This window comes from Mytilus edulis, chromosome 2 (genome assembly GCF_963676685.1).
Source record: "Mytilus edulis chromosome 2, xbMytEdul2.2, whole genome shotgun sequence".
NCBI classification, from domain to species: domain Eukaryota; kingdom Metazoa; phylum Mollusca; class Bivalvia; order Mytilida; family Mytilidae; genus Mytilus; species Mytilus edulis.
The window spans coordinates 69900028-69925096 of NC_092345.1; the positions used below are offsets into that span (position 1 = coordinate 69900028).

The 25069-nt window shown below is 33.5% G+C and overlaps 2 protein-coding genes across 2 annotated transcripts; both read left to right on the plus strand.

Moving 5' to 3' along the window:
• Positions 1-243: 243 nt before the first annotated feature.
• On the plus strand, positions 244-11840 carry LOC139512793 (ATP synthase subunit beta, mitochondrial-like). Its single transcript, XM_071300709.1, has 9 exons — positions 244-405; positions 1370-1546; positions 4097-4271; positions 6680-6801; positions 8297-8481; positions 9177-9458; positions 9889-10101; positions 10537-10738; positions 11604-11840. Exons 1-9 carry the CDS (start codon positions 288-290, stop codon positions 11699-11701), a joined length of 1572 nt encoding a protein of 523 aa, XP_071156810.1. The 5' UTR covers positions 244-287; the 3' UTR covers positions 11702-11840.
• A 7794-nt stretch (positions 11841-19634) lies between these two features.
• LOC139510989 (uncharacterized) lies at positions 19635-25022 on the plus strand. The gene is made up of 4 exons (XM_071297553.1): positions 19635-20204; positions 20431-21481; positions 22332-24397; positions 24939-25022. Exons 1-4 carry the CDS (start codon positions 19635-19637, stop codon positions 25020-25022), a joined length of 3771 nt encoding a protein of 1256 aa, XP_071153654.1.
• The last annotated feature ends 47 nt before the right edge of the window (positions 25023-25069 follow it).

A 25069-nucleotide genomic window follows, 5' to 3' on the forward strand; every position in this document is an offset into this window, starting at 1 on the left:
TTTTATCCCCTTCAAAAATGTTCAAAAATAAATTATTTAAAATTAATTGTAGATAAATATTCATTTTAAATTAAGAATTGAAAATTAATTTCCAATAACAACAACAACCAACTTTATACTTATATTCTTGTAGTAGTCCGAGTTTGGTATAGTCCGATTTTGGGAGGCCGATTATGTTATAGGCCGAGTTTGTTATAGACCGATTTTGTTATAGGCCGAGATATCATGGATTCAAAATATCCCATAGTTCCGTGCAGTCACGTGATGTTACTAAATTCACAGTCGCCATGATGCATGCAGCTAGAAGGGCATGTGCTGGAGTGTTAAAGGCTACACAGCATAGCCTTACATCATCAGCAGTTCCAGCTTCAGCTATCAAAGTCCTTCCAGCATATTTCAACACACGTAAGATCACTCATTTAACATTGCAAACTCATATTTCAGACTGTAATCCATGATCAAATGAAGCCGGTTGCAGAAATTTGCATCGGTTCTCGCCCTTGGCAAAGGTTATTCTAAACTAAAACAGTCATTAGTGTATTTTGTTTCAAATAAGTTGACATGGAGATTTGATGTAACGAAATGATGAACAATTAAATTTAGCAGTAGTTTAAAAGACGGCGCCGCTGTACTTAAATTTCTTATGTAAACAAATTGACCTTGAAATTTCTAAACGAATTTAAACAGGTTGACGAACTAAAATAAATTGATAGTGATTGTTAAATTATACATGAATACATGTTTTGATGTTGTTAGAATATATTTTTTTCAATAAATATTTATTTGATAATGTTGTTTTGTTTTAACAGAAAGGAAATGAACAGGTCAAGACCCGTTACCCGAATTTTTTCTCTATGCAAAAACCAAAATTTTTAATTTAAGCTAAAATTCTATTGCCAGTTTATTTTTTTAAACGGAATTTTGGGACTGTTAGAAAATGTCTAACACAACTCCATGTTGGAGGACTGTTTACGTGGCAACCTGGTTATCCCACTTATTTCTTTATGTTGATTATATTGTTGTTATTAATTAAAATAATAAGAATTAGATATATGGAACATTTATAAATATAATTTCTAGTCAACAACATTTCAGCAGATAGTTAAAATCCTTCAACTGGCACATTCACTTACTATGTTTATCAAACAGCATTATAATTGTTCGAAATGTAAGATATTCTTGGAAAAACATACAACTACATAAATTTTGTACATGTACATATATATATACATGTAGGTATTTGGTGAAACCCTAGAAACTACCTTGTTAACTGTAAGAAATCAATTCTCTGATTGATATTTGATCTGGACATAAAAATCTTGATTATAATAAAAGAAGCTTTGATTTGCATACATTTTTTCGTTGATAGGCTACTATGCAGCAGACGCAGCAGCAGCACAAACTAAAACAGCAAAAGGCCGTGTGGTGTCGGTCATTGGAGCTGTTGTGGATGTCCAGTTTGATGAAGACCTCCCTCCAATTCTCAATGCCTTGAGGGTAGAGAACAGAACACCAAAACTCATCCTTGAAGTAGCTCAGCATTTAGGTACTTTATTTATGATTAAGATAACCCACAAACAATTAAACATTAATAAGTCTAAAGGACCGGGCCTTGAAGGCATAAAACTTTGCTCAGTGCTCGGAGCACAGAAATCATGCTCGAAACATGAAATCCAGCATTTTGATTGGTTGATTCTTGAGTCCGAGTACAAAAATCGCTTGAAAGTTTTATGACCACAAGGCCTGATATTACTTTTTGAGTTGTCCAATTTTAGAGTCATCTGAAGTCCATCATGTGTTAGACCTGAAGAAGATAAAAAAAAAATGCCATCCTACCTACCCATTTTTTAAACGAGATAATCTTAAAACCAATTTTTTTTGGGCTGTACTCCACCAGCACATTGTGATGTGACCTTATTAAATTGCACGAAAATTATTTTTTAAGCTCTATTTCAAGATTCACATAGAAACTCAATTTAAATTTAAACATTTTCAGGATAAAGGTGATCTCATTAACCTTAAAACCTAGTGCACATTATAAAAAAAAGAGATGTGCAGTGTTCCAGCTAGGTTTTCAAAAGGGCAGGGTGCCAATCCTGAAAAAGGGCATTTAACGCGCAATATGATAATATGAAAAGGTTATACAAGAACAACATCTTTAGCCCATATAGAACTCTATCTTTCTACTTTTAAGGTTGAAAAACTTGTCAAGCAGCTTGCGCGTATTATTATTGTCACACAAGTTTTTTTATCATTGCTTGGCACAGTTGAAATTTATATGCAGTATGTTATGAAAGGAGATCTGTTTCATACTGTTTCTATGGTCTACCACATTTTACCAGTTTCACCTTTCTACCCTTGCTGTGCTTGATGGCAATACAGCACAAAACAGCTGTGCTCAGTAAATTCACAATTTTAGGATATAAAGCAACAGTGAAAAATAGTATCAAAAATAAAGAATACAGAAAAAGATGACCAAGGCACCCTACCAACACTGCTACTAAGACCCTCTTTAACTTTTCCCATAACTCAAAATAAATACCTAAACATATATATTCTTAAGCAAGAAGTATGGAACCACATTTTAGAATATGTAAATGGGTTACTCAATGCTAGGAAAAAAATCAAATTGAGTTATCTTTCTTTATTCGGGTGTGCTCCTTCTTTGGAGGATTATAAATAGTACGTAAATATGATGTAAATATGATCACAATATGGCGGCCGATTTTGTTATTTTCGTATCACAAATGAAGGCAGTCAATGACAAATACGTCCGAATTTTCTGTTTATTTTACAGAAAACAAGTAAAACAATGTCTTCAACGAGTTTATAATGGTTTTCCAACTTTCTGTCAATACGTTTCTTCCATGAAACTACGGTAAACATCGCAAATTGTGCCCAAGTTGTTGTGTGCACATTTCTTCAAAGATAATTGCCGACTGACCGATTCTATTTGAACGAATTAATGTTGATGATCATTAATGACCCATCCGATAAACGGATTACCTATAACAACAGATTATGACACCAGTTGTAACCATTGATTAGCTTGGGGTGGTAAACAAAGTCATAATCTTTTCCCCAGGTAAAATTTAGTAATTAGCGTATCATATCAATACGCAAATTAATATGCAATCGATCTTCAAAAAAGGCAGGGCGCCCTGGAAACTGTAAAAAGGGCACAGGGCGCCACTTGGAAAAGGGCGGGCGCCGCGCCCTCTGAAAACGGCCTAGCTGGAACACTGATATGTGATTAGAGTTATCTATCATGATCTATACAAGTTCAAATCAGTCAATTATATGGGGACGAAGTCCCCTATTACAGTAGAAAATTCAATAGCAGTCTAAGAAAGGAACTAATACTAATTCATTTAAAAAAAAATGTTTGTTATTAAAAAACGTTACCTGATGACAGCGTTTCTTTGTTTACATTGACTATGACGTCATAACTTAAATAACGTCACAAGTAAAATCCCTAACAACAGAACCAAAATCGGAAACGTTACAGTATTTCCGTTTCTCTTTTTAACATTGTTGATTTAAAAAAAAATCATAGACTTCGTCCCCATTCACAGGTAATGCCTGCCTCATATTAGGATACATACAGCCTTCAACAATAAGAAAAACAATATACCCAATAGTCCGCTATAAAAGACTTGGACATGAAAAATATGAAACAATTCAATTGTGAAAACTGTCCATTATGTGGTGAACTTTTTAAATAAGGCTCATTGAACATGGATATATTATAGCACAAGGTTTGCATATTTAGTGCAGTAAACACACATTGTTTTTTTGTCATTTTATATCCAGTAATGTAAAGAATCAGTTACTGATGATTTCAGCAATCGAGACTTACTAAAGTCACTTTTATTAAACTCCTACATGAACCTGATGAAACTTGAAAAGAAAATCAATAACCAGGACTTTTTGAATAACTATGTACATGTTAGGTACATTTTATTTTGTACTTGTTATATTATAACCATGAGAAATAACTTGGCATGAACAGTTTAATTTGCTCTCAAGTTTACGGTGAGAATAATGTTCTCTTTTTCAGCTTTTTCATGTATATTTTTTTTATTTATGAGTATAGGAGAGAACTTTGTGAGAACAATTGCTATGGATGGTACTGAAGGTTTGGTACGTGGAACCAGTTGTATAGATACAGGCTATCCAATTAGAATTCCAGTAGGACCAGCTACACTGGGAAGAATTATTAATGTTGTAGGGGACCCAATTGATGAGAGAGGACCAGTTAACACAGACAAGTAAGTATTTTATTAACTTCCAGATCATATGCTCAACAGTCATGAGTTGTCTGCTTGTTCCTTTACTTCACTTAACATGTTTAAATTAAAGATGTGCAAATTGAAGAAACCTTCAGGACAATAACATGCAAACGTCCAACTAAGGCCGTGTTCACATTGACCTAAATTCGGTGTTGTGTTAGTGTAACTCACACGTAAACTAAACACAATTGCGTTCCCATTGATAAAACTCAATGTTTACATGTAGTTTAAATCATGTTTTATCTACACACTGTCGATAGTCAATGTAGACCTTGTGTAGGTTAAGTGTACACAAAACTAGGCATTTAGGACATTAGTTTTACCGTGTATATATTTAAGGAGGAAACTATTTTTGAGTAAAATTGATATTTTTGATAATTATTAGTATAGTTCTTTACAGAAATTATTGTCTAAATTTTACAGATTTTTTTTTGTTTAAAAAATTTAACGTACTTTATTAACCCCTGATCAAGACTCAAAGCAGCATCATTGCCGAAACCCATAAGGCAGGAACCAACTGATTTTCGGGGTGGGGACTATTATAGTTGAGTATAAAACATAAAGGCAAGGGGGTGGTGAGCTACGGATTTTGTTTGGAAACCAAAAATGTTTCCAGTTTTTGGCCCTGATTTTTTTTTTTTTTTTTCACCCTCAGCTGCCACTATATATAATGCTAAAATTGATTTCGACTTGTCACCAAAATTTGTCCTGAATAAAAACAAATGCCCATGCCCTACCCCCAGCCCCTCCCCAAAAAATGAAGTTAATAGTTGCTGCCTAATTCATTTGAAAAGGTCTTCCCGAATCGACTTGACGTACACAGAAATATTCACCACTTGTCTTTACTCAAACAACGATTCACGCATGCATGCATGACTAAAAAAAGTGTGAGGTAAATGATATGTTTGTCTAGTATCTCAGATCCGTTTAATAACACTTAAAATAAAATAAAAAACCGTTACCCTATTCCTTTACCAAATACTCCTTGGAGAAGAAATACCATTTGAAACAAACAGAAAAGATAAAAATGTAGTGATCCCTAATATCTCAATCCTTTTTTTTCGGCTGTAAGCACGCTGCTGCAGCTAACGTTTTCTAATGCGTAATCGAGCCATCTCTAGTATATTCAAACTACTACAAATAATAAAAATGGCTTTCATAAAGTAGCAACCACTTAACTTTAAAAAAAAAGGGGGAGGGTTATTATTTTTATCTGAGTCAGATTTTTTTTCGCGCGTACCTTTTTATTCCTTTTTTTCGATGCTGGTGATCAAATACTTTTTTTTCAATATTTAACACTATAATGTATGGGGAAACTCTCGATTCAGAATACATTTTTTTATCATATGTATGACCATTTTTTTTTTATCAAATTGGGGATCGGAATATTTCCATTTCCACCCCCACCCCCTTTTGAAGACAAATGGTTGTTCCCTTACCGCTAGAAAAATTGTCCAAAAATTTTGAATTCAGTTCTACGTAATGAACATTTAAATGACATATAGTTTACAAGTGGGAACAAATTTTATGTACAGGTAGCTAAACAAGGTGTATAGATGTGAACAAATGTAATGTGAAACCAGTGTACACTACACTAAACTAATTGTAAACATGTTTACTCTACACGGCGTTTGGTGTGAACACGGCCTAAGAATAATTTAAAAAAATGGATAAAAAAACAAAATCCTACAGTTGTTTGATTTGGTGTCTATGGCATTAGAGCAAATAGTATTCAATTTTTATGGTTCATTGGTCAATGTTGTTTCATTTTCATAATTAGTATAAAAAAGATGTGGTATGATTGCCAATGAGACAACTGTCCACAAGAGACTAAAAGGACACAGAAATTAACAACTATAGGTCACCGTACGGCCTTCAACGACGAGCAAAGCCCATTCCGCATAGTCCTTGAAATGACAATGTAAAACAATTCAAAAGAGAAAATTAACAACCTTATTTATATAAAAAAAATGAATGAAAAACAAATATGTAACACATAAACAAACGACAACCACTGAATTACAGGCTCATGACTCTTTCTGAAAGTATAAGTAAAAGGGTAATTTTATTTGTTGTGTAGCTTGATTGTATGGTGTTCATGTCTATGTGGCAGGTAAATCTGACCATTATCTCATTTATATTGATTATTGGTAATGTAAAGTTTATGTGATACACTCACTGAAACTTGAAGTCAAACCTTCATGTGACACATTTTCAACATAAATTCAAACATAACAAAAAGGCTAGACATTTAAGTCAAAGTGTATGCACTCTTTGTACTTGCTACATGTACATGTATGCTAAAAGATGTGTCCAGACCACAGCAGATCAAAAACAAAATAACACATTAGTATAATCATAATTGTGTGAGTTTATTTTTTCTTCAGATATTTGTCTATCCATGCAGAAGCTCCCGATTTTGTAGACATGAGTGTCACTCAAGAAGTACTGGAGACTGGAATTAAAGTTGTAGATCTGTTGGCTCCTTATGCAAAGGGAGGTAAAATTGGTAAGTGTCAATCAAATATGGTAAACAAAAACATGCAGTAAACATGTTTGATGGTAATTACAGTGCTATATAGTCTGGTTATATGTATATGAATGCATTTTGAAATTATTAGGTCTTCTGGCTTAAATGGCCAGTACAAACCTTTGCTTCATCACTTGGCGTCCACTAATGACCATGACTTTATCAAAGATTTTCTTTTGTAAAACCTCTAGCAAGGCAAATTGAAATAAAATTGTTCAAAAATATTTGAAGGGTTTCTAGTTACGATTTTGTTCCTAACATGGCTTAATATACATGTACTAGTTTTCAGTCTCCTTAACACTTTATTGACTTTATAAAATCAACATTAGTTAATATTGCATAAATAGCAGGAAGTGATGAAGTCTCCTTGGAACCTTTAGTTACTGTTAGAGAAATCTATTTACATGCAAGTCTGCTGTAATCGCTTGTCTGTAAATTAAAACCTTTGATACCACAAATTAAGCTTCCAGATTATCTAAATCTGACAGCAAGTTTACACATGTCTGTTTGATAAGGATTTTAAAATTGATTAAGAGTAGATTGAATATGGTCCCCTATTACTAGATTAATTTTCAAACATGAAGGCTTAATTAAAACAATGACTAGATACAAAATGGATCTCTTTATTTGAATTCGTTGAATTAGCTTAATTTTTTTACTTGAATTCGATTGAAAACATATTAATTTCAATTGATTTTATGGACTGGAAACATGCAAAACACAAGTTGTCTAAGATCTTTTCATATTTTATCATATCACACATCTGATTAAAATAACCCTGCACTCTGTTTCCTAGACAAAAGTGTGGTTGAAATCCAGATTATGTTCTGAACTTTCATAGGAATCAAGTTGGTTTATTTGGGTTGTAAATGTTTACAGTCTTCACGATGAACTGTTAAATCTACAGGCCTGGAGCTCAATTTTTGAAAATTTTTAGTTAGATTCTGTTGGCCTGGGCTGCCATTCAGCATGAAGACTGTGTTTATAAGCAAAGCTGGACAAAAATAGTAATATTTAACTTTCTGATCAGTCTATTCCTTATCTTGAAACAATGGACTATATATTTGGGGCCAAATAGGACCATTTCAAAGCTTACTCCTTTTCACTTATATAAACAAAAATTAACTGAGGAAATTGAATTTCATCTTTCTACCGAAGTTATTTGTCAAGTCTGCAAACATGAAATACTCTTAAATTATGCTTAATATTACATGTAACAATAATGCGACATTTCTTTTAGATATAATCATATATGGAGGAAAAAATCATTCAGAAAACATCATTACAATTATTGTACAAAATATGGCTGAGTAAGGTACAAAATGTATGTTAGTCTAGGGATTACTTTGTCAAGCTCACGTTAGATCATATATTATAACGAATGTACTATTTGCTAATGTATATATATGCACTTTGTAATTTGTATACTGCTGAAATCTTGTAAAACATACTAATTATTTTTGATAATCACTAGGTCTCTTTGGTGGAGCAGGAGTAGGAAAGACCGTATTGATTATGGAACTGATTAATAACGTTGCCAAGGCTCATGGTGGATACTCAGTGTTTGCAGGAGTAGGGGAGAGAACTCGTGAAGGAAATGACTTGTACCATGAAATGATCACATCTAAAGTTATTAGCTTGACAGACGACACATCCAAGGTATTTATTAACATATGAAAAGACCAATTTGGAGGCAGCAAATCTGTTTATTTCTGTTTAATTTGACTAGAATAGGCAAAATGTTTCATTCTACAGGAAGCTAAAAGCTATTTGAATATTATTAGTTCAAGAATAATGTAACTTGTTTGCCTTGTAAAGTTAAAAAATTGTGTAGAAAACTTGGCAAAAATGATAATTTCCAGTATGTGCTTCTTGTTTGCTAATGTAGAGGGTTAATAAAACAAACTAATGTGCACATCTAAAGTCTCGATTTTTAAAGCCCCAAAGAAAATTTTCTTTTAAATTTTGTGTAACTATTTCATGCATAAAAAATACACTTGTATTTGTATTATCTAAAAATAAAAAGGTCAAATATTTACAACACAAAGCTTTCCATTGACAGTTTTTCTTAAAACATAATTTTGTCATAAATGTAATTGCAGGTATTATATCAGCAACATGTTAACATTTGGGAGCATTCTGTTGCTTCCTACAGAAATTAAGTGCACATTTTACCTGGTAACTGTAAAACGCACTGCATAAAAAGACAAACCTTAATATATTCACTATTGTTACTCCTTGCGAACTGGAAACCTCAACATGCATATTAAGAGTGGTAGTATGTTATAACATACTACAAACAAGTTTTTGTTGTTCAAAAATAATCATTTTGTTTCTTTTCAATTTCACTTTAGGTATCTTTGGTATATGGACAGATGAATGAGCCCCCAGGAGCACGTGCCCGTGTTGCTCTGACTGGTCTAACTGTAGCAGAATATTTCCGTGATGTGGAAGGACAAGATGTGTTGTTGTTCATTGACAATATTTTCCGATTCACACAAGCAGGTTCTGAAGTATCTGCTTTGTTGGGTCGTATCCCATCAGCTGTAGGTTACCAACCAACCTTAGCAACAGACATGGGTACTATGCAGGAAAGAATTACAACCACAAAGAAAGGTTCTATCACATCAGTACAGGTAGGCAGACACCCTTTACAATGAATAGATATAGGAAGATGTGGTATAAGTGCCAATGAGACAACGCTCCATCAAAGTCATCTAAACCATTATAGGTCAAGGTATGGTCTTCAACAGGGAGCAGATGTCCATTTATCCAACAAAACATTTGTCATAAATCATTTACTAGATGCAATTTTTCAGATAAATGTATTTACATGTGCACACTTCAAAAGATTTTGAATTTTTCAAGTTCAAAATTCTAGGAGGTATTTTTCAAGTGATGTTATGTAAATATTTCCACAGATCTATATATATTAAAAAAAACTTGTGTCTGCTTTTTATGCTTAACCAATGACTTTATTTGACAGAAGACAACAATCTTCTAATTCTTGACTTTATTAATCATAACTACCATTGTTTATGTTAAATGAATTGTTTCACTTAACAGGCTATTTATGTACCAGCTGATGATTTGACAGATCCTGCTCCAGCTACAACATTCGCCCATTTGGACGCCACCACTGTGTTATCTCGTGGTATTGCTGAGTTGGGTATTTACCCAGCTGTAGATCCTTTGGATTCTAATTCACGTATTTTAGATCCATATGTAGTAGGAGAAGAACATTATACAGTAGCCCGTAACGTACAAAAAATTTTACAGGTAAAATATTGTAAAGTTAATTATTGTATGATTTCACATTTTGTTAACATGGCATTTTACAGCTTACTATATTGTCTAGGTTTTTCTTTTGGTGGAGACTTGTCATATTTGCAATCAAACCTCTTCTTGTTATTTTTATAAAGGTAGTGGTGACTCTTGGAAAAGCTTCCATTTGTAATCAAGTAAAATAAGTTGGCTAAATGTGCTAGCCAAATCTGACAAATTTGCTGTTTGTCAGACAAATATTAGACATTTGCTGATCAAAATTTCAGGAACGAAAAAATGTTTGATTCCATCAATAAATGTCAAATTGTTTGGGTTATACCATAATTATTGTTTCTTTTAAATCAATTTAAGTATTCATCTATATTATTTGTTTAAATATTTTTGAGGAGTTAATTAAAATGAAAAAAAAGTTATATTTTTTGCTTTCAGAATTACAAATCATTACAAGATATCATTGCCATTTTGGGTATGGATGAATTATCAGAAGAAGATAAATTAACAGTAGCTAGAGCCCGAAAAATTCAGTGGTTCTTGTCACAACCTTTCCAAGTGGCTGAAGTTTTCACTGGATCAGAAGGAAAATATGTACCACTCAAAGAATCAATTTCTGGATTCCAGAAAATTATGGCAGGTTAGTCCAGATAAACATACAACTTAATTACAAGTTTTAATGTACACATGGAAATTTTTAAATTAGAATGAAAACAAATGTAAATTTTCTGTAGACATTTAATCAGAATCTGAATTTCAGTAAAATCAAGATAAGTTTGTCTTGTCTGAAAGTTATGTTGTAGAATGCAAGATAATGAGAAGCTTATCTGAAAGCAGTTCTCTTAGTTTTTTTTTTCAGAAGGTAGAAAACCTTTATACTTCATAGCTTGTTTCATAAAAATGTTTTATAACTAAATTACTTAAATTGGTTTATGATTGGTTCTTCTCATTCACAGGGAAACAGTCATATGATTCTGATTTCACATTTAATGGGTTAAAAATAAGCATATATAAAGATAGATGTCTGCGAACATTAAATGTCTTATGAACAGCATCAAAGTTGTCTTTTTATGCCTCATTTGTGGGCATTATGTTTTCTGGTCTGTGCCTCTGTTCGTTCGTGTGTGTGTGGCTTCAGAAAGTTTTTGGTAGAGGTAGTTTTTGATGAAGTTGAAGTCCAATCAACTTGAAACTTAGTACATATATTCCCTATGACATGATCTTTCTAATTTTAATGCCAAATTGGAAATTTTACCCCTTTTTCACGGTCCACTGAACATAGAAAATGATACTGCATATGGGGCATCTGTGTACTATGGACACATTCTTGTTAAATCATCAATTATAGATGAAGCTGTTTGAAGTCATTATAGTTAGTTTGAATATGATGATGTAGGAAAAATCTACTTTTAATAGAATATTTATTTGGTAAAAACATCTATGATAAACAGATTAATATTCATACAACAATAAATAATAATGTTGAATTTTGCTATATTTTATAGGTGAATTAGATCATTTACCAGAAGTAGCTTTCTACATGGTAGGAGGAATTGAAGAGGTCGTAGCTAAAGCAGAAAAATTGGCTGAAGAGCAGTCATAATACATACATCATCTTATGGACATTAAATTATTATAGTGCTGAATGAGTGATACTATTGTTGACTTGTGAAGAATTGATTGTCTAAAAACTTCTTTTTGACAGTCCAGTTTGAATATTAAATCTTAATATAGAAGTTTTATATTTTGTTTCCAGTTTAGTATGTTGTCAGGCTGTATGTAAATAAATTTGCTATTCTCCCAAATACTCTAAAGAAAGATCAAGGTTTAATATGTTCATTCATGTCATACTGTTTGTATGCTTTGCTACAAGGAGAGACTGACAGCTGGCATCATAAAGTTTTACCATGTCAATTGGATTTTATTCCTGCCTCAACCAAATGTTATGAAACTTATAAACAAAGATTTTTAACACAAAACACATATCAAATTATGATTTGGGTAGTGTCACTTTTACTAGTTTTGAGTTATATACTTTTATAAATTGAGAAAAATAGCTGAATTTGCTGAACATTGCTACCACACTCCTACTTAACTTTGCCTAAACCATATGTTACGAGACTTGTACATGAAGCTTATTAACACCAAACACAGATCAAGTTAGAATTTGGCTGACATATAGAGAGATTGTCGGGAGTTTTTGGCATGAACTATAAATTATATTTCGTCCTTTTTAGTGCAACTGGTCGGAAGGGCCAAGTTAGCTATTCTCATCACTTGATGTCTGTTGTCATAGTTAACTTTTTACATTTTGAACTTCTGGAGAACCACTGAACGGAATGAAACCAAACATAGTATGAATGTTCCTTATGAGATGCTGACCAAATGATGCAATTATAAGCCAATGTAGCAACCTATCGGAAATACATACAAATTTCTTCTTTTAGAGGACCACTGAATGGAATGGAACCAAATATGGCATGAATCAGTGGCGGATCCAGAGGGGGGGGGGGGTTCCGGGGGTTGGAACCCCCCCCCCCCCCTTTTTTTGGCCGATCAATGCATTTGAATGGGGACATATAGTTGGAACCCCCCCTTTATCCTGGGTTGGGAACCCCCCCTTTTTAAAATGGCTGGATCCGCCCCTGTGAATGTTCCTTATGAGATGGCCACTAGCAGGTGACTTAGTTTAACATTTAACCCTATGGGAAATACATTCAAATGTCTTCTTCTAGAGAACAACTGATTGGAATAAAACCAAACATGACATAAATGTTCCTTATGAGGTGCTGACCCAAATATTGTTATTTTTAAGCCAATCAATCATCCTAGATCATTAGAGCACCATAAGAGGAACCGTATTTGTATGCTGCCGCTCTAGGGAAGGGGGCATTAAGTTTTACCTATGCTGTCTGTACATGCGTGCAATGGTTACTTTCCGTTTTCTAACTTTAATTTGCCTTAACCAAATGTTTTAAATTTGTACACAATGCTTGTCGTGCTCATTACCACATAACATGGTTTAAGTTTTAATTTTGGTGGTGTCACTTTAACAGTTCTAGAGTTGTGCCCCTTTACAAATGAAAAATTGCTTAATTTTTATTAGTTTCTGTTCTCTTAACATAAAAAAAGATGTAGTATGATTGCCAATGAGACAACTCTCAACAAGAGACCATCTGACACAGAAATTAACAACTATAGGTCACCGTACAGCCTTCAACAATAAACAAAGCCAAAACTGCATAGTCCACTATAAAAGGCCCTGAAATGTCAAATGTAAAACTATTCAAACTAGAAAACTAAACATGTTAGTGGGATCCTAACCTTGGACAATGTTGTGACGGTACAACATATAGAAATGCTACACAAACTTAAGTATGCCTTATTAACCAAATGCTCTGAAACTTGCACACAAAATCAAAAAAATAAACGGGGGCATCATCTATGTCCCATGGACACATTTATCATTTATTTAATAAGCATTTTGTCATTTGCAAAATACTTGTACTTCATAGTCTCATCATTTTGATTTGACAATTTTGCTAGGAGTTGTAGACTTTGACCGATTTTTTCCTATTCTGGACTGTTAGACTTTCTAGATACTCTGTTTTATGAATCTTATAGTACAGCTACACAGTTGTGACCGGAACTATTATCATACAACCGCAAAAATTAAAAAATTTTAGGTCGTATATTGGTATGATGTTGGTGCGTTGTCGTCATTTGGTTTTCGCACTATAACTTTAGTACAAGTAAATAAAAATCTATGAAATTTAAACACGAGGTTTATGACCATAAAAGGAAGGTTGGGATTGATTTTGGAAGTTTTGGTCCCAACAGGTTAGGAATTAGGGGCCAAAAAGGGCCCAAATAAGCATTTTTCTTGGTTTTCGCACAATAACTTGATTATAAGTAAACAGAAATCTATGAAATTTGAACATAATGTTTATGACCACAAAAGGAAGGTTGGGATTTATTTTTGGAGTTTTGTATCAACAGTTTAGGAATTGGGGGGCCAAAAAAGGTCCCAAATAAGCATTTTCTTGGTTTTTGCACAATAACTTAAGTATAAGTGATTAGAAATCTATGAAATTTTAACACAAGGTTTATGACCACAAAAGGAAGGTTGGGATTGATTTTGGGAGTTTTGGTCCCAACAGTTTAGGAATTAGGGTCCAAAAGGGTCCAAAATTAAACTTTGTTTGATTTCATCAAAAAAAGAATTATTGGGGTTCTTTGATATGCTAAATCTATAACCGTGTATTTAGATTCTTAATTTTTGGTCCTGTTTTCAAATTGGTCTAATTAAGGTCAAAAGGGTCCAAAATTAAACTTAGTTTGATTGTAACAAAAATTGAATTCTTTGGGTTCTTTGATAAGCTGAATCTAAACATGTACTTAGATTTTTGATTATGGGCCCAGTTTTCAAGTTGGTCCAAATCGGGGTCCAAAATTAAACTTTGTTTGATTTCAACAAAAATTGAATATATGGGGTTCTTCAATATGCTGAATCTAAACATGTATTTAGTTTTTAATATTTGGGCCTGGTTATCAAATTGGTCAAAATTGAGGTCTAAAGGGTCTAAAACTGAACATTATTTGATTTCATCAAAAATTGAATTCTTTGGGTTCTATGATATGCTGAATCTAACCATGTATTTAGATTTTTGATATAGGACCAAAAAGTCCATAATAGGTAAATGTCCAATTAAGTTTAAGTTCTTAGACCACATTCATTCTGTGTCAGAAACCTATGTTGTGTCAACTATTTTAATCCACATTCAGAGCTGTATCAAGCTTAAATGTTGTGTCCATACTTGCCCGAACTGTTCAGGGTTCGACCTCTGCGGTCGTATCAAGCTGCGCCCTGCGGAGCATCTGGTTTTAAATATAATGAAACAAAAATGTGTCCAAAGTACACGGATGCCCCACTCGCACTGTTATTTTCTATGTTCAGTGATCCGTGAAAATGAGGTATAAACTTTAATTTGGCATTAAAATTGGAAAGATCTTATCTTAGAGAACATATGTACTAAGTCTCAAGGTGATTAGACTTCAACTCCATCAAAAACTTTAACCTGAAGTGGGATATACGGACGCACAGACCAAAAAACATAATGCCACTCTACTTAATTTTAAGTGCATGACGATAAAATGTAGTTTCTTTTAGACGATAAAAAAATCAGCTGAACTTGACGAATCACGCTATTTTTTTCCCAAAAATAACGGTAACGATAATTATTTGAGACATCTGACGAATCACGGTAAAATTTTAACCAATTTGACACTAGCGGTAGCCGAAAATGACCGTTTGACGCACGACGGTAAAGGGCATTACAACCCTCCTATCGTGGGTAGGGCAGAAAAAGATGTATTCAAAATGTAAATGAACCAATAAACATAAAATGCAACTTTCAAGTGGAACGAATTTATCATTAATACTTTTCCTGAATAGGAAGGGGGCACTGGCTGACCTAAAAGAGGGGGCCCAGTCATTCCCTGTATAACCATCCAAATTTTCCCACGAAAGGAGGGGGCCGCTCCTGGTTCCGCCTATGGTGATAACTTCTTCAAACATAACTTCAATGTTTCATGAAGATGTGAAAACATCGAAATTTTCCTTGTGCTTTCCCATTAGACAGCATTATTCTTTAAAAAACAATGTTTGTCCTATGGATGTAATGAATAGAAAAGAATAGAATAGAATATATTTATTTCCAAAATTAAAGGACCCATAAATTGCATAAAATCAGATACAATTGTAATGTATTTGGAATATCTAGAAATGCCTCCCTTACACCGTTGATTTGATTATTAGGGGACTTCAAGCCAAGTGGGAAAAAATATCAGTCCCATTAAGAACAATTTGTATGATGGTCCATTATATCAAATTGCTATATTTTTATCAGTAAACCGAAAATCATATAAATTCTTACAAATTAAAAGGAGCTACAAAACTGTTTACGTCAACTTAAATTATGGAGAGAAAAAAAACTGCTTTTCATCAATTTGTCCAAAAGTCGAAAAATAAAGACTTAGCAACGACGGCATCCACATTTGTTAATGTATGTATAAACCAGATGCTCCGCAGGGCGTAGCTTTATACGACCGCAGAGGTTGAACCCTGAACGGTTGGGGCAAGTATGGACACAACATTCAAGCTGGATTCAGCTCTAAATTTGGATTGTGATTAAATAGTTGACACAGCATAGGTTTCTGACACAGAATGAATGTGTTCTAATGAACTTAATATTTTTGTTTTCTCTTAGAGCAATTCACTATGCTGTTGAATATTAATCCTCTCAAAAAAATGTTTGAAGAAATTTTCTTTTTTATTTATGAAATTTCAAATGAGAAAAATTGAACCCAATTTTTTTAATCACATCCCCCTTTCCCTTATTCCAAAACTAATCTCAATTAAAATTTCTAATGGAGTTTGCAACAATAACTACTCATTTAAATACATCATAAAATATTAAGATGTAAAAAAAACTGCTTGTTATCACTGAATGGTAAAGATTATTTTAATTTATCAGTTGGTAGTAAAAAGTGAATATACATTGTATATTGTATATAACAAAGATTTAAGTTGATTCTGGACAAAGAAAGATAACTCCAATTAAAAAAAAAATCTTGCTATTGCACAATATTTTGCAATTAGATATTTCTTGCTTACTATTCTGGACAAAGAAAGATAACTCTAATTAAAAAAAAATTGCTATTTCACAATATTGTGCAATTAGATATTTCTTGCCATTGCGCAATACTGTGCAATTGAAAAGACTTGCTATTGCACAATACTTAATATAATAATTTTAGATCCTGATTTGGACCAACTTGAAAACTGGGCCCATAATAAAAAATCTAAGTACATTTTTGGATTCAGCATATCAAAGAACCCCAAGATTTCAATTTTTGTTAAAATCAGACTAAGTTTAATTTTGGACCCTTTGGACTTTAGTGTAGACCAATTTGAAAACAGGACCAAAAATGAAGAATCTACATACACAGTTAGATTTGGTATATCAAAGGACCCCATTTATTCAATTTTTGATGAAATCAAACAAAGTTTAATTTGGACCCCGATTTGGACCAACTTGAAAACTGGGCCAATAATCAAGAATCTAAGTACATTTTTAGATTCAGCATATCAAAGAACCTAACTGATTCATTTTTTGTCAAAGTCAAACTAAGTTTAATTTTGGACCCTTTGGACCTTAATGTAGACCAATTTGAAAACGGGACCAAAAGTTAAGAATCTACATACACAGTCATGACAGTTAGATTCGGCATATCAAAGAACCCCAATTATTCAATTTTGATGAAATCAAACAAAGTTTAATTTTGGGCCCCTTATTATGTTGGGACCAAAACTCCCAAAATCAATACCAACCTTCCTTTTATGGTCATAAACCTTGTGTTTAAATTTCATAGATTTCTATTTACTTATACTAAAGTTATGGTGCGAAAACCAAGAAAAATGCTTATTTGGGTCCCTTTTTGGCCCCTAATTCCTAAACTGTTGGGACCTAAACTCCCAAAATCAATACCAACTTTCCTTTTGTAGTCATTAACATTGTGTTTAAATTTCATTGATTTCTATTTACTTAAACTAAAGTTATTGTGCGAAAACCAAGAATAATGCTTATTTGGGCCCTTTTTTGGCCCCTAATTCCTAAACTGTTGAAACCAAAACTCCCAAAATCAATCCCAACCGTTCTTTTGTGGTCATAAACCTTGTGTCAAAATTTCATAGATTTCTATTAACTTAAACTAAAGTTATAGTGCGAAAACCAAGAAAATACTTATTTGGGCCCTTTTTGGCCCCTAATTCCTAAAATGTTGGGACCAAAACTCCCAAAATCAATACCAACCTTCCTTTTGTGGTCATAAACCTTGTGTTAAAATTTCATAGATTTCCATTCACTTTTACTAAAGTTAGAGTGCGAAAACTAAAAGTATTCGGACGACGACGCAGACGACGACGACGACGCAGACGACGACGCCAACGTGATAGCAATATACGACGAAATTTTTTTCAAATTTTGCGGTCGTATAAAAAAGATGTGGTGTGATTGCCAATGAGACACTGTTCGCAACAGACCAAATGACGTAGACACTAACAACTTTAGGTCATGGATAGCCTTCCATTTGCTTAGGTCAGTTTGATCTTAAAAGGGTACCACTGATGACAGGTCAATGATATTTGGTATGCATTAGCACATGTTATTTCCATTGAGTATTTTGCCCAACCCCCTGATCACGGTTAATTGACTTTGATACTTTCGCATACTTTACATGTTCAAAAGTAACTCTAGTTTATTCTTAAGACACTTGCATAGGCGGATCCACTGCAAAAAGGGGGGGGGCGAAAGGGGGAAAATATTATATAGGGAATCACTGGAGCGGGGCCCCCTTTACGAAAAGTTCTGGATCCGCCATGCACTAACTTTTAAGGGAATCACTAATGAACTGTCAATGGTATTTGGTATGTAGTTATATTCATAGTAGTATTTAAAATTGTCGTTTCCAAGGATCGAGGTTATTTGGCACTACATACATAATTGCTATCATGTCGATGGCTTCGTTGGGGAGCTATCATTTGATTTTTAGGGGGGGGGGGGGCTAGGATGAAATTTGAAAGTAAATAAAATGTTACATCCTGAGGATATAATAAGCATTTTTTAATAATAAATTTGTTGCTTCCTTTAACGGTAGCGAAGAAGATGTAATTTAACAAGAAACAAACACATTTCAGAAAGGTAATTGGAAACAGTTTCAGCCCTTTTCCTTGTTCCCAAAGTCCGTTATTATTATTTTTTTCTGTTAAATTTCATTATGTTCGTGTTTCTGTATACCTTGAACATACGTATCCTATAAATAAAGTGTATTTGCTATAAACTATCAATTTCAAGTTTCTTCTCATAGGCGATCACTGCTATATTATAGAGAGAGTCTCTATCAACCCGATAATTATTGTGCTGTCCTCGAGTACTCTTGTGAAATGTATGTGCAAGTTTAAAACCGGAAGTTCTGTTTGACTTAAAAGCGAAATCGCAGGCATTTTAAGCTAAGTTGAAAGTATGTTACTAGTATCTCTTTTAGGAAGAACTTTTGTAAAAGAGTTTATGTCTGGAGAATTTACGAAATGACATCAAAAGTCATATAGGTACATAGAGACAGGACAATATTTTTAAGCCCTCTCTTTTTTTCAAAGTCCGTTATCATTTTGTCTTCTGTTATATTCCATTATTTTCGCATTTCTGTATACTATGAACAGAGACATATAATACATTCTTTGTCTCTGCTATGAACATACGTAGACCTCCCCTTATATATGATGGCGGGAGCAAGGAAATCGTCCTGATAAATAGGCCAATCCTAACTCTTGATAGCCGTGCAAACAACAAATAACAGGACAAAAGTGATTAAATTCCATCTGTGGAGTTGTAAGTTTATTTTATTACAATCCAAACATAATTCTCGCATCAGTACATTTACGCCAAATGCAAAACGTGTGTGATAAAACAGACAAAATGGCGGGTCTTGATCAAAACATTGTCGAAGGAGGCCCCGAGCTACAAGATATAATAGACTTTAATATGGACAAAGTTTATAAAGATTACCCAGTGCAAATGTTTCCAAAGATCCTTCACAAACGAACGGGTAAAGCAAAGAAGTGCTTATTTGAAGATATAGATATTAACCTTTACGAAAAAGAAGCCAGAATGATCACCTTCTTCACAAATGTAGAACGCATTCACCCATGGATTAAAACCCTTGATTTATTCTATTACGATCACATGGGAAATAATGATAAATTTGACATTAAATGGTATGATGTACCGACAACTTGGTCCGACCCTAACAATAACAATAATTCAATAGTCATCGAAATATTGGATAAGGAACAAGCATTGCAGTTCAACATAACATTCTTCGTTACAACCGGGACAATCAGGGTTCAGGGATCTAAGTTCATGACCTTTGTTCATTCTCACTTTCCTGTCCTGACACAAATCTTAGCCAAGGTGATTGATAATGCTACATACACGACACATGCTACAGTAGAGGAACAGTTTGACCTAGATCAAACCTTAAAAGATGTAAACGACAACACAATTTCATCCAAGCTTGATGATTCAATAACATCTATCAAATCCACCGTACACCAGGATGTGCATGAGCGCACAAATACACCTACCGTTACATGTAGCAAGTCTGAAAACACAAATTTAGTGGACCACTTTTGTCGTATTGAAAAAACAATAACTGAGGCGATCATGCAAACAGCAAGCCAACAATCAAATGATTATACCAAATTGATCACAGCAATCACCACTTCTTGTGAAACTCTTAACTACCATAATAAAGGCTAACCCTAGAGCTAAAGACCAATCTGAGGTTACCTCCCTTCAAAAGACAATATCGACACTTCGAGATAGGCTTTTACATCTAGAGAACCAACTAAAAATTCAGGATGGTAACATTCAAATAGAAAGATCAAATAATGAAGTAAACATCAAAAGTTTACAATCACTGCTTGATGAAACAAGGAAGCAATTAAAGCAATCCTGTGAAACTTCCCAATATGAATTCAATCAGTACACCGAAAAAGTAAAGGCGAAAGATGAGGAAATACAGCAATTAACACAAAATATCCGTAAACTGAAAACAAATCTGGACACAGCCCAGGATGAAGTAATCCAACTTAAAAATCATATTGCTGCCCAGCTTGATGCTAACATGGCCAAGGAGACATCTAGTAATAAGGCAGCAACTAATCAACAGCAACATAGGAATGACACACAGAGCAAACCGAAAGTTCTTTTTCTAGGAACATCAAACATTAAAGCCATTAACGAGGCTAAGCTGACTACTGCAGCTACTGTGGAAAAGGTAGTGAAATATACATTAAAAGAAACAGTAGCTTATGTCACTTCACATGAAGACCGACCAGATTTGGTTGTACTGCACTCTTTAACAAATGACTTGAAACATCTTACTCCACAGCAATGTATTGATGAACTTGATCAATTAATATCTTTAATTCATTACAAATGGTCACTTGCTAAAATTGTCATTTCTTTAACTACCCCAAGAAAAGATGATATTGGGTTTTTTACAAATGGCCAAATCATAAATGCCTTAGTTAAACAGTCAGTTATTGGTAATGAAGTCACGAGTGTGACATATTGTGAACATAGTAATATGCTGTTACAGGGAAATCCCATCAATGAGTTATTAGCTGATGATAAATTCCACTTATCTACAAAAGGGGTGTCTATTTTGGCCAGTAATATTAAAAAAGCAATACATTGGGCCCTTGATATTCCTATGCCTACCCAGCAAAGAGGGCGGTCCCAATCCAAGGGGCCAAGAGGTAAAGGTAGGGGCACAAGAAGATAAACTGGAAATAATCTTGCTTCAAATATCAGTCAGTTAGTTGGTTTGCTTTTTTTTTTTTTTCTCATTATTTTAATATAAAAAATATTCACAGGGGAACTATCAGAGATTGTTTCCTCTTGTCTCTTGTTTATTTGAGGGGACACTTACATATACATGCACAACAGCTACTTCACATGCACATAATTTCTAAATATTGAATAATATTATTATATCAGGGTATTGTTGTTGTTTTTTTTTTAATATTTTGTATTTGTTTTGTTTTGTCGTTATTTTACATCTTACCTTGCTGCAACTATGTAACAATTAGCTATGAAAACTTTTGTGTGTGTATGCATATGTAGTATGCTAGCTACAACTCGTATATATATATATATTATATTATATGCATAAATATCTGTGTGTTTATGATAAAACATTGTTCTATCAGTTGTGAAAATATTTTTAGTATTATTACTTTCATATCACAATCACATGTACATGTAGCTAAAACCCTAAAATTTTGTAGTATAAAGATATTGAGTTAGGATAGCCAGTATCTCATATTCAAATTCCTTATTAATATCTAAAATCATTAAAACAAGTTATTCAATATATATATACAATTCAAAATTTATAAGATAGAATTAAAGACACTCTTTTATTTTGTAAAATGACTTGTGATAATTTATCTTCCATTAAAATGGGCTTCTGGAACGTGGGTGGTCTAAAAAAAAGACAAAACAACAAGATTCAAGACCCCCTTTTTTTGAAACATATAGAAAATCTAGATCTAGTGTTCCTTGCTGAAACCCACTTGGGGTATGATTCTAATATAACTAATATAGGGTCATTCCATTGTCATCTTATTTGTAGACCTGTAACTAAATATAACAACAGGCATTTTGGAGGGCTTGCAATACTACGCAAGCCCTCACTAAAGCAACATGTGAAAATTCTAAAATCAACTATCCCAGATTTTCAGTGGGTGAAATTAGAAAAACAATTCTTTGGATTTGACAAAGATCTTTTTATATGTGTTGTGTATAACCCACCAGAGGGGTCATCATATTCCAAAGGACTTGACCATGATATTCTTACATGTTTAGAAAAGGATATTGCTTCCTATCAAAAACAGGGTAATATATTATTGTGTGGGGACTTTAATGCCAGAGTGGCTTCTGATGCAGATTTCATCATAGATGACAGTAATAATCTTTCTCCATTATATCACTCCTATTTCAGCGATAAACAAATTCTTGAAAGAAGGAGCAAAGATGATAAACTTGACTCAAGGGGCAGGGACCTGCTTGACTTGTGTATTAGTAACCAAATAAGGATTCTAAATGGTCGAGTTCTTGGTGACACCTTTGGTGGTCTAACATGTTATACACCTAATGGAGCTAGTACAGTTGATTATGTTTTAGTGTCGGAGAGTATCCTAAATCAAATTTTGTATATGAGGATATGTAATTTTATACCAACACTATCAGACTGCCATTGTTTGTTAGAATGGTCATTGTCTGCAAAATATTGTTTAAAAACTGATTGTGATAGTGTTAATACTCATAAAATGTCACCAGGTTTCATATGGTCAGATGACTCACCAGCTCTTTTTCAAGATGCCCTTTTTACGGCAGAAATTCAGCAGCGACTTGAAAAATTCCTTAAACTTGAGCCTATCAATTCCCAAAATGCAATTGATAGCGCATCTCTAGAATTGACAGACATTATTAAAACTGCTGCCAATATTTCCCTTAAAAGGCGTAAAGCCCAAACGGGTAAGGGGGTTAAACACCAAAAGTGGTTTGACTGTAATCTTGCATATTTGCGAAAAAACCTATTTAGTTATGGGGAAATTTATTCTCGATTTCCCAGAGATCCTGCTGTTAAAGGTCACTTTTATAAACTACAGCGCTTATATACTAAGGCACGAAAACACAAATACAGAGAGTACAAGCAGTCTTTGTTGAAGCAGATAGAAACACTGCACGAGGAAAACCCTAAGCAGTACTGGCAATTGATTGATGAACTTCAGGGTAAGGAAAAGGATGATAAAAGTGCATTAGTCGCACCATTTGATTGGTTGAATCATTTTAAAAATTTGACAGAACCAAAAGATGAGTTTAAAGAACGACTGCAATTTTTGGAGGAAAAGCTAAATATTCTTGAAAAAAGAAAGTGCTTTAATGAACTTGATAGTAGGATCTCTGAAACCGAAATATCTACTGCTTTGTCATCTTTAAAAATTAATAAAGCAGCAGGGTTGGATAACATCTCTAACAGTATGCTAAAATATGGTCAAACCTCTTTGTTACCTTGTTTACTAAAAAATTTTAATAATTGCCTCTCTTATGGAAAATACCCAGAACCCTGGACTATTGGCTACATATTCCCAATTCATAAAGGGAATGATGCATCTGATCCTAATAATTATAGAGGAATAACTATTACTGATGCTTTGGGGAAGCTTTTTAATAAAATTCTTGACACCCGTCTTTGCAAATTTTTAGATAAATATCAGATCATTAAAGATAGCCAAATTGGCTTCACAAGGAAAGCGCGACCATCTGACCATATGTTCATACTTAAGACCATTATCGATAAGTACTGTCATACTAAAGAAGGTAGAGTGTTTGCCTGTTTTGTTGATTTCCAAAAGGCCTTTGACACGGTCATTCATCCAGGTATAAAACTCAAGTTATTAAACATTGGGCTGGGTACAAATTTTTATAATATAATTAAGAGTATGTATGCCCAGAGTAAATCCTGTATTCGATTAAAGAATAGAGTTACAGACCTTTTTCCAACTAAGGTGGGAGTGAAACAGGGAGATACTTTGAGTCCTAATTTGTTTAAAATATTTATAAATGATCTCCCTGATTATCTAGAAAAGTCACCTGATCCAGTCTTGGTTAACTCAAAGCCAGTTCATTGTTTATTATATGCTGACGATATTGTCATTTTTTTTTCTTCCTCGGAAAAGGGGCTTCAGTGTAAACTTGATCAATTAAATAATTATTGTAAAGATTGGTGTATGAAAATTAATCTAAAAAAAACTAAGGTGATGGTATTTAACAAAGCAGGCAGGCATATAAAACATAATTTTTATTTTAATGACATGTTGATAGATTGTGTTCAACATTGTAAATATTTAGGTATAACATTTAGTGCATCAGGATCTTTTTCCTTTGCTCAGAAGGAATTGTACAATAAGGCATTGAAAGCATACTACAAGCTACGAAAGGACTTTTTATCACTGAATCCCAATATTAAAAACAGCCTCCATGTATTTGATCATACAATTAAACCCATTCTTTTGTATAGTTCGGAAATTTGGGGCTTTTTTAATCCTTTCAAAAAAAAAAAAAATTCTCAGACTTCTACAGTTGATCAAGCTTATCCTAAACTTTTTTCAGATAGATTACATATGAAATTTTGTAAATTATTACTAGGTGTGGGAAAAAGAGCAACAAACCTTGCCACTCTTTCAGAACTTGGGAGATTTCCTTTACATTTTGATATCACCAAATCTATGATCAGATACTGGCACCGGCTTGAAAATTTGGGTTCACCCTTTCCCTTA

What these genes read in the sequence shown, in the direction of transcription:
- LOC139510989 (XM_071297553.1), top strand. Translation starts at nt 19,635, where the DNA reads ATGGCGGGTCTTGATCAAAACATTGTCGAAGGAGGCCCCGAGCTACAA. An exon ending in TAGATCAAACCTTAAAAGAT is followed by an intron (nt 20,205 to 20,430) that starts GTAAACGACAAC and finishes AATTGATCACAG; the next exon opens with CAATCACCACTTCTTGTGAA. An exon ending in CCAATCCAAGGGGCCAAGAG is followed by an intron (nt 21,482 to 22,331) that starts GTAAAGGTAGGG and finishes TAACTAATATAG; the next exon opens with GGTCATTCCATTGTCATCTT.
- LOC139512793 (XM_071300709.1), top strand. Translation starts at nt 288, where the DNA reads ATGATGCATGCAGCTAGAAGGGCATGTGCTGGAGTGTTAAAGGCTACA. An exon ending in TCCAGCATATTTCAACACAC is followed by an intron (nt 406 to 1,369) that starts GTAAGATCACTC and finishes TTTCGTTGATAG; the next exon opens with GCTACTATGCAGCAGACGCA. An exon ending in TGCAAAGGGAGGTAAAATTG is followed by an intron (nt 6,802 to 8,296) that starts GTAAGTGTCAAT and finishes GATAATCACTAG; the next exon opens with GTCTCTTTGGTGGAGCAGGA.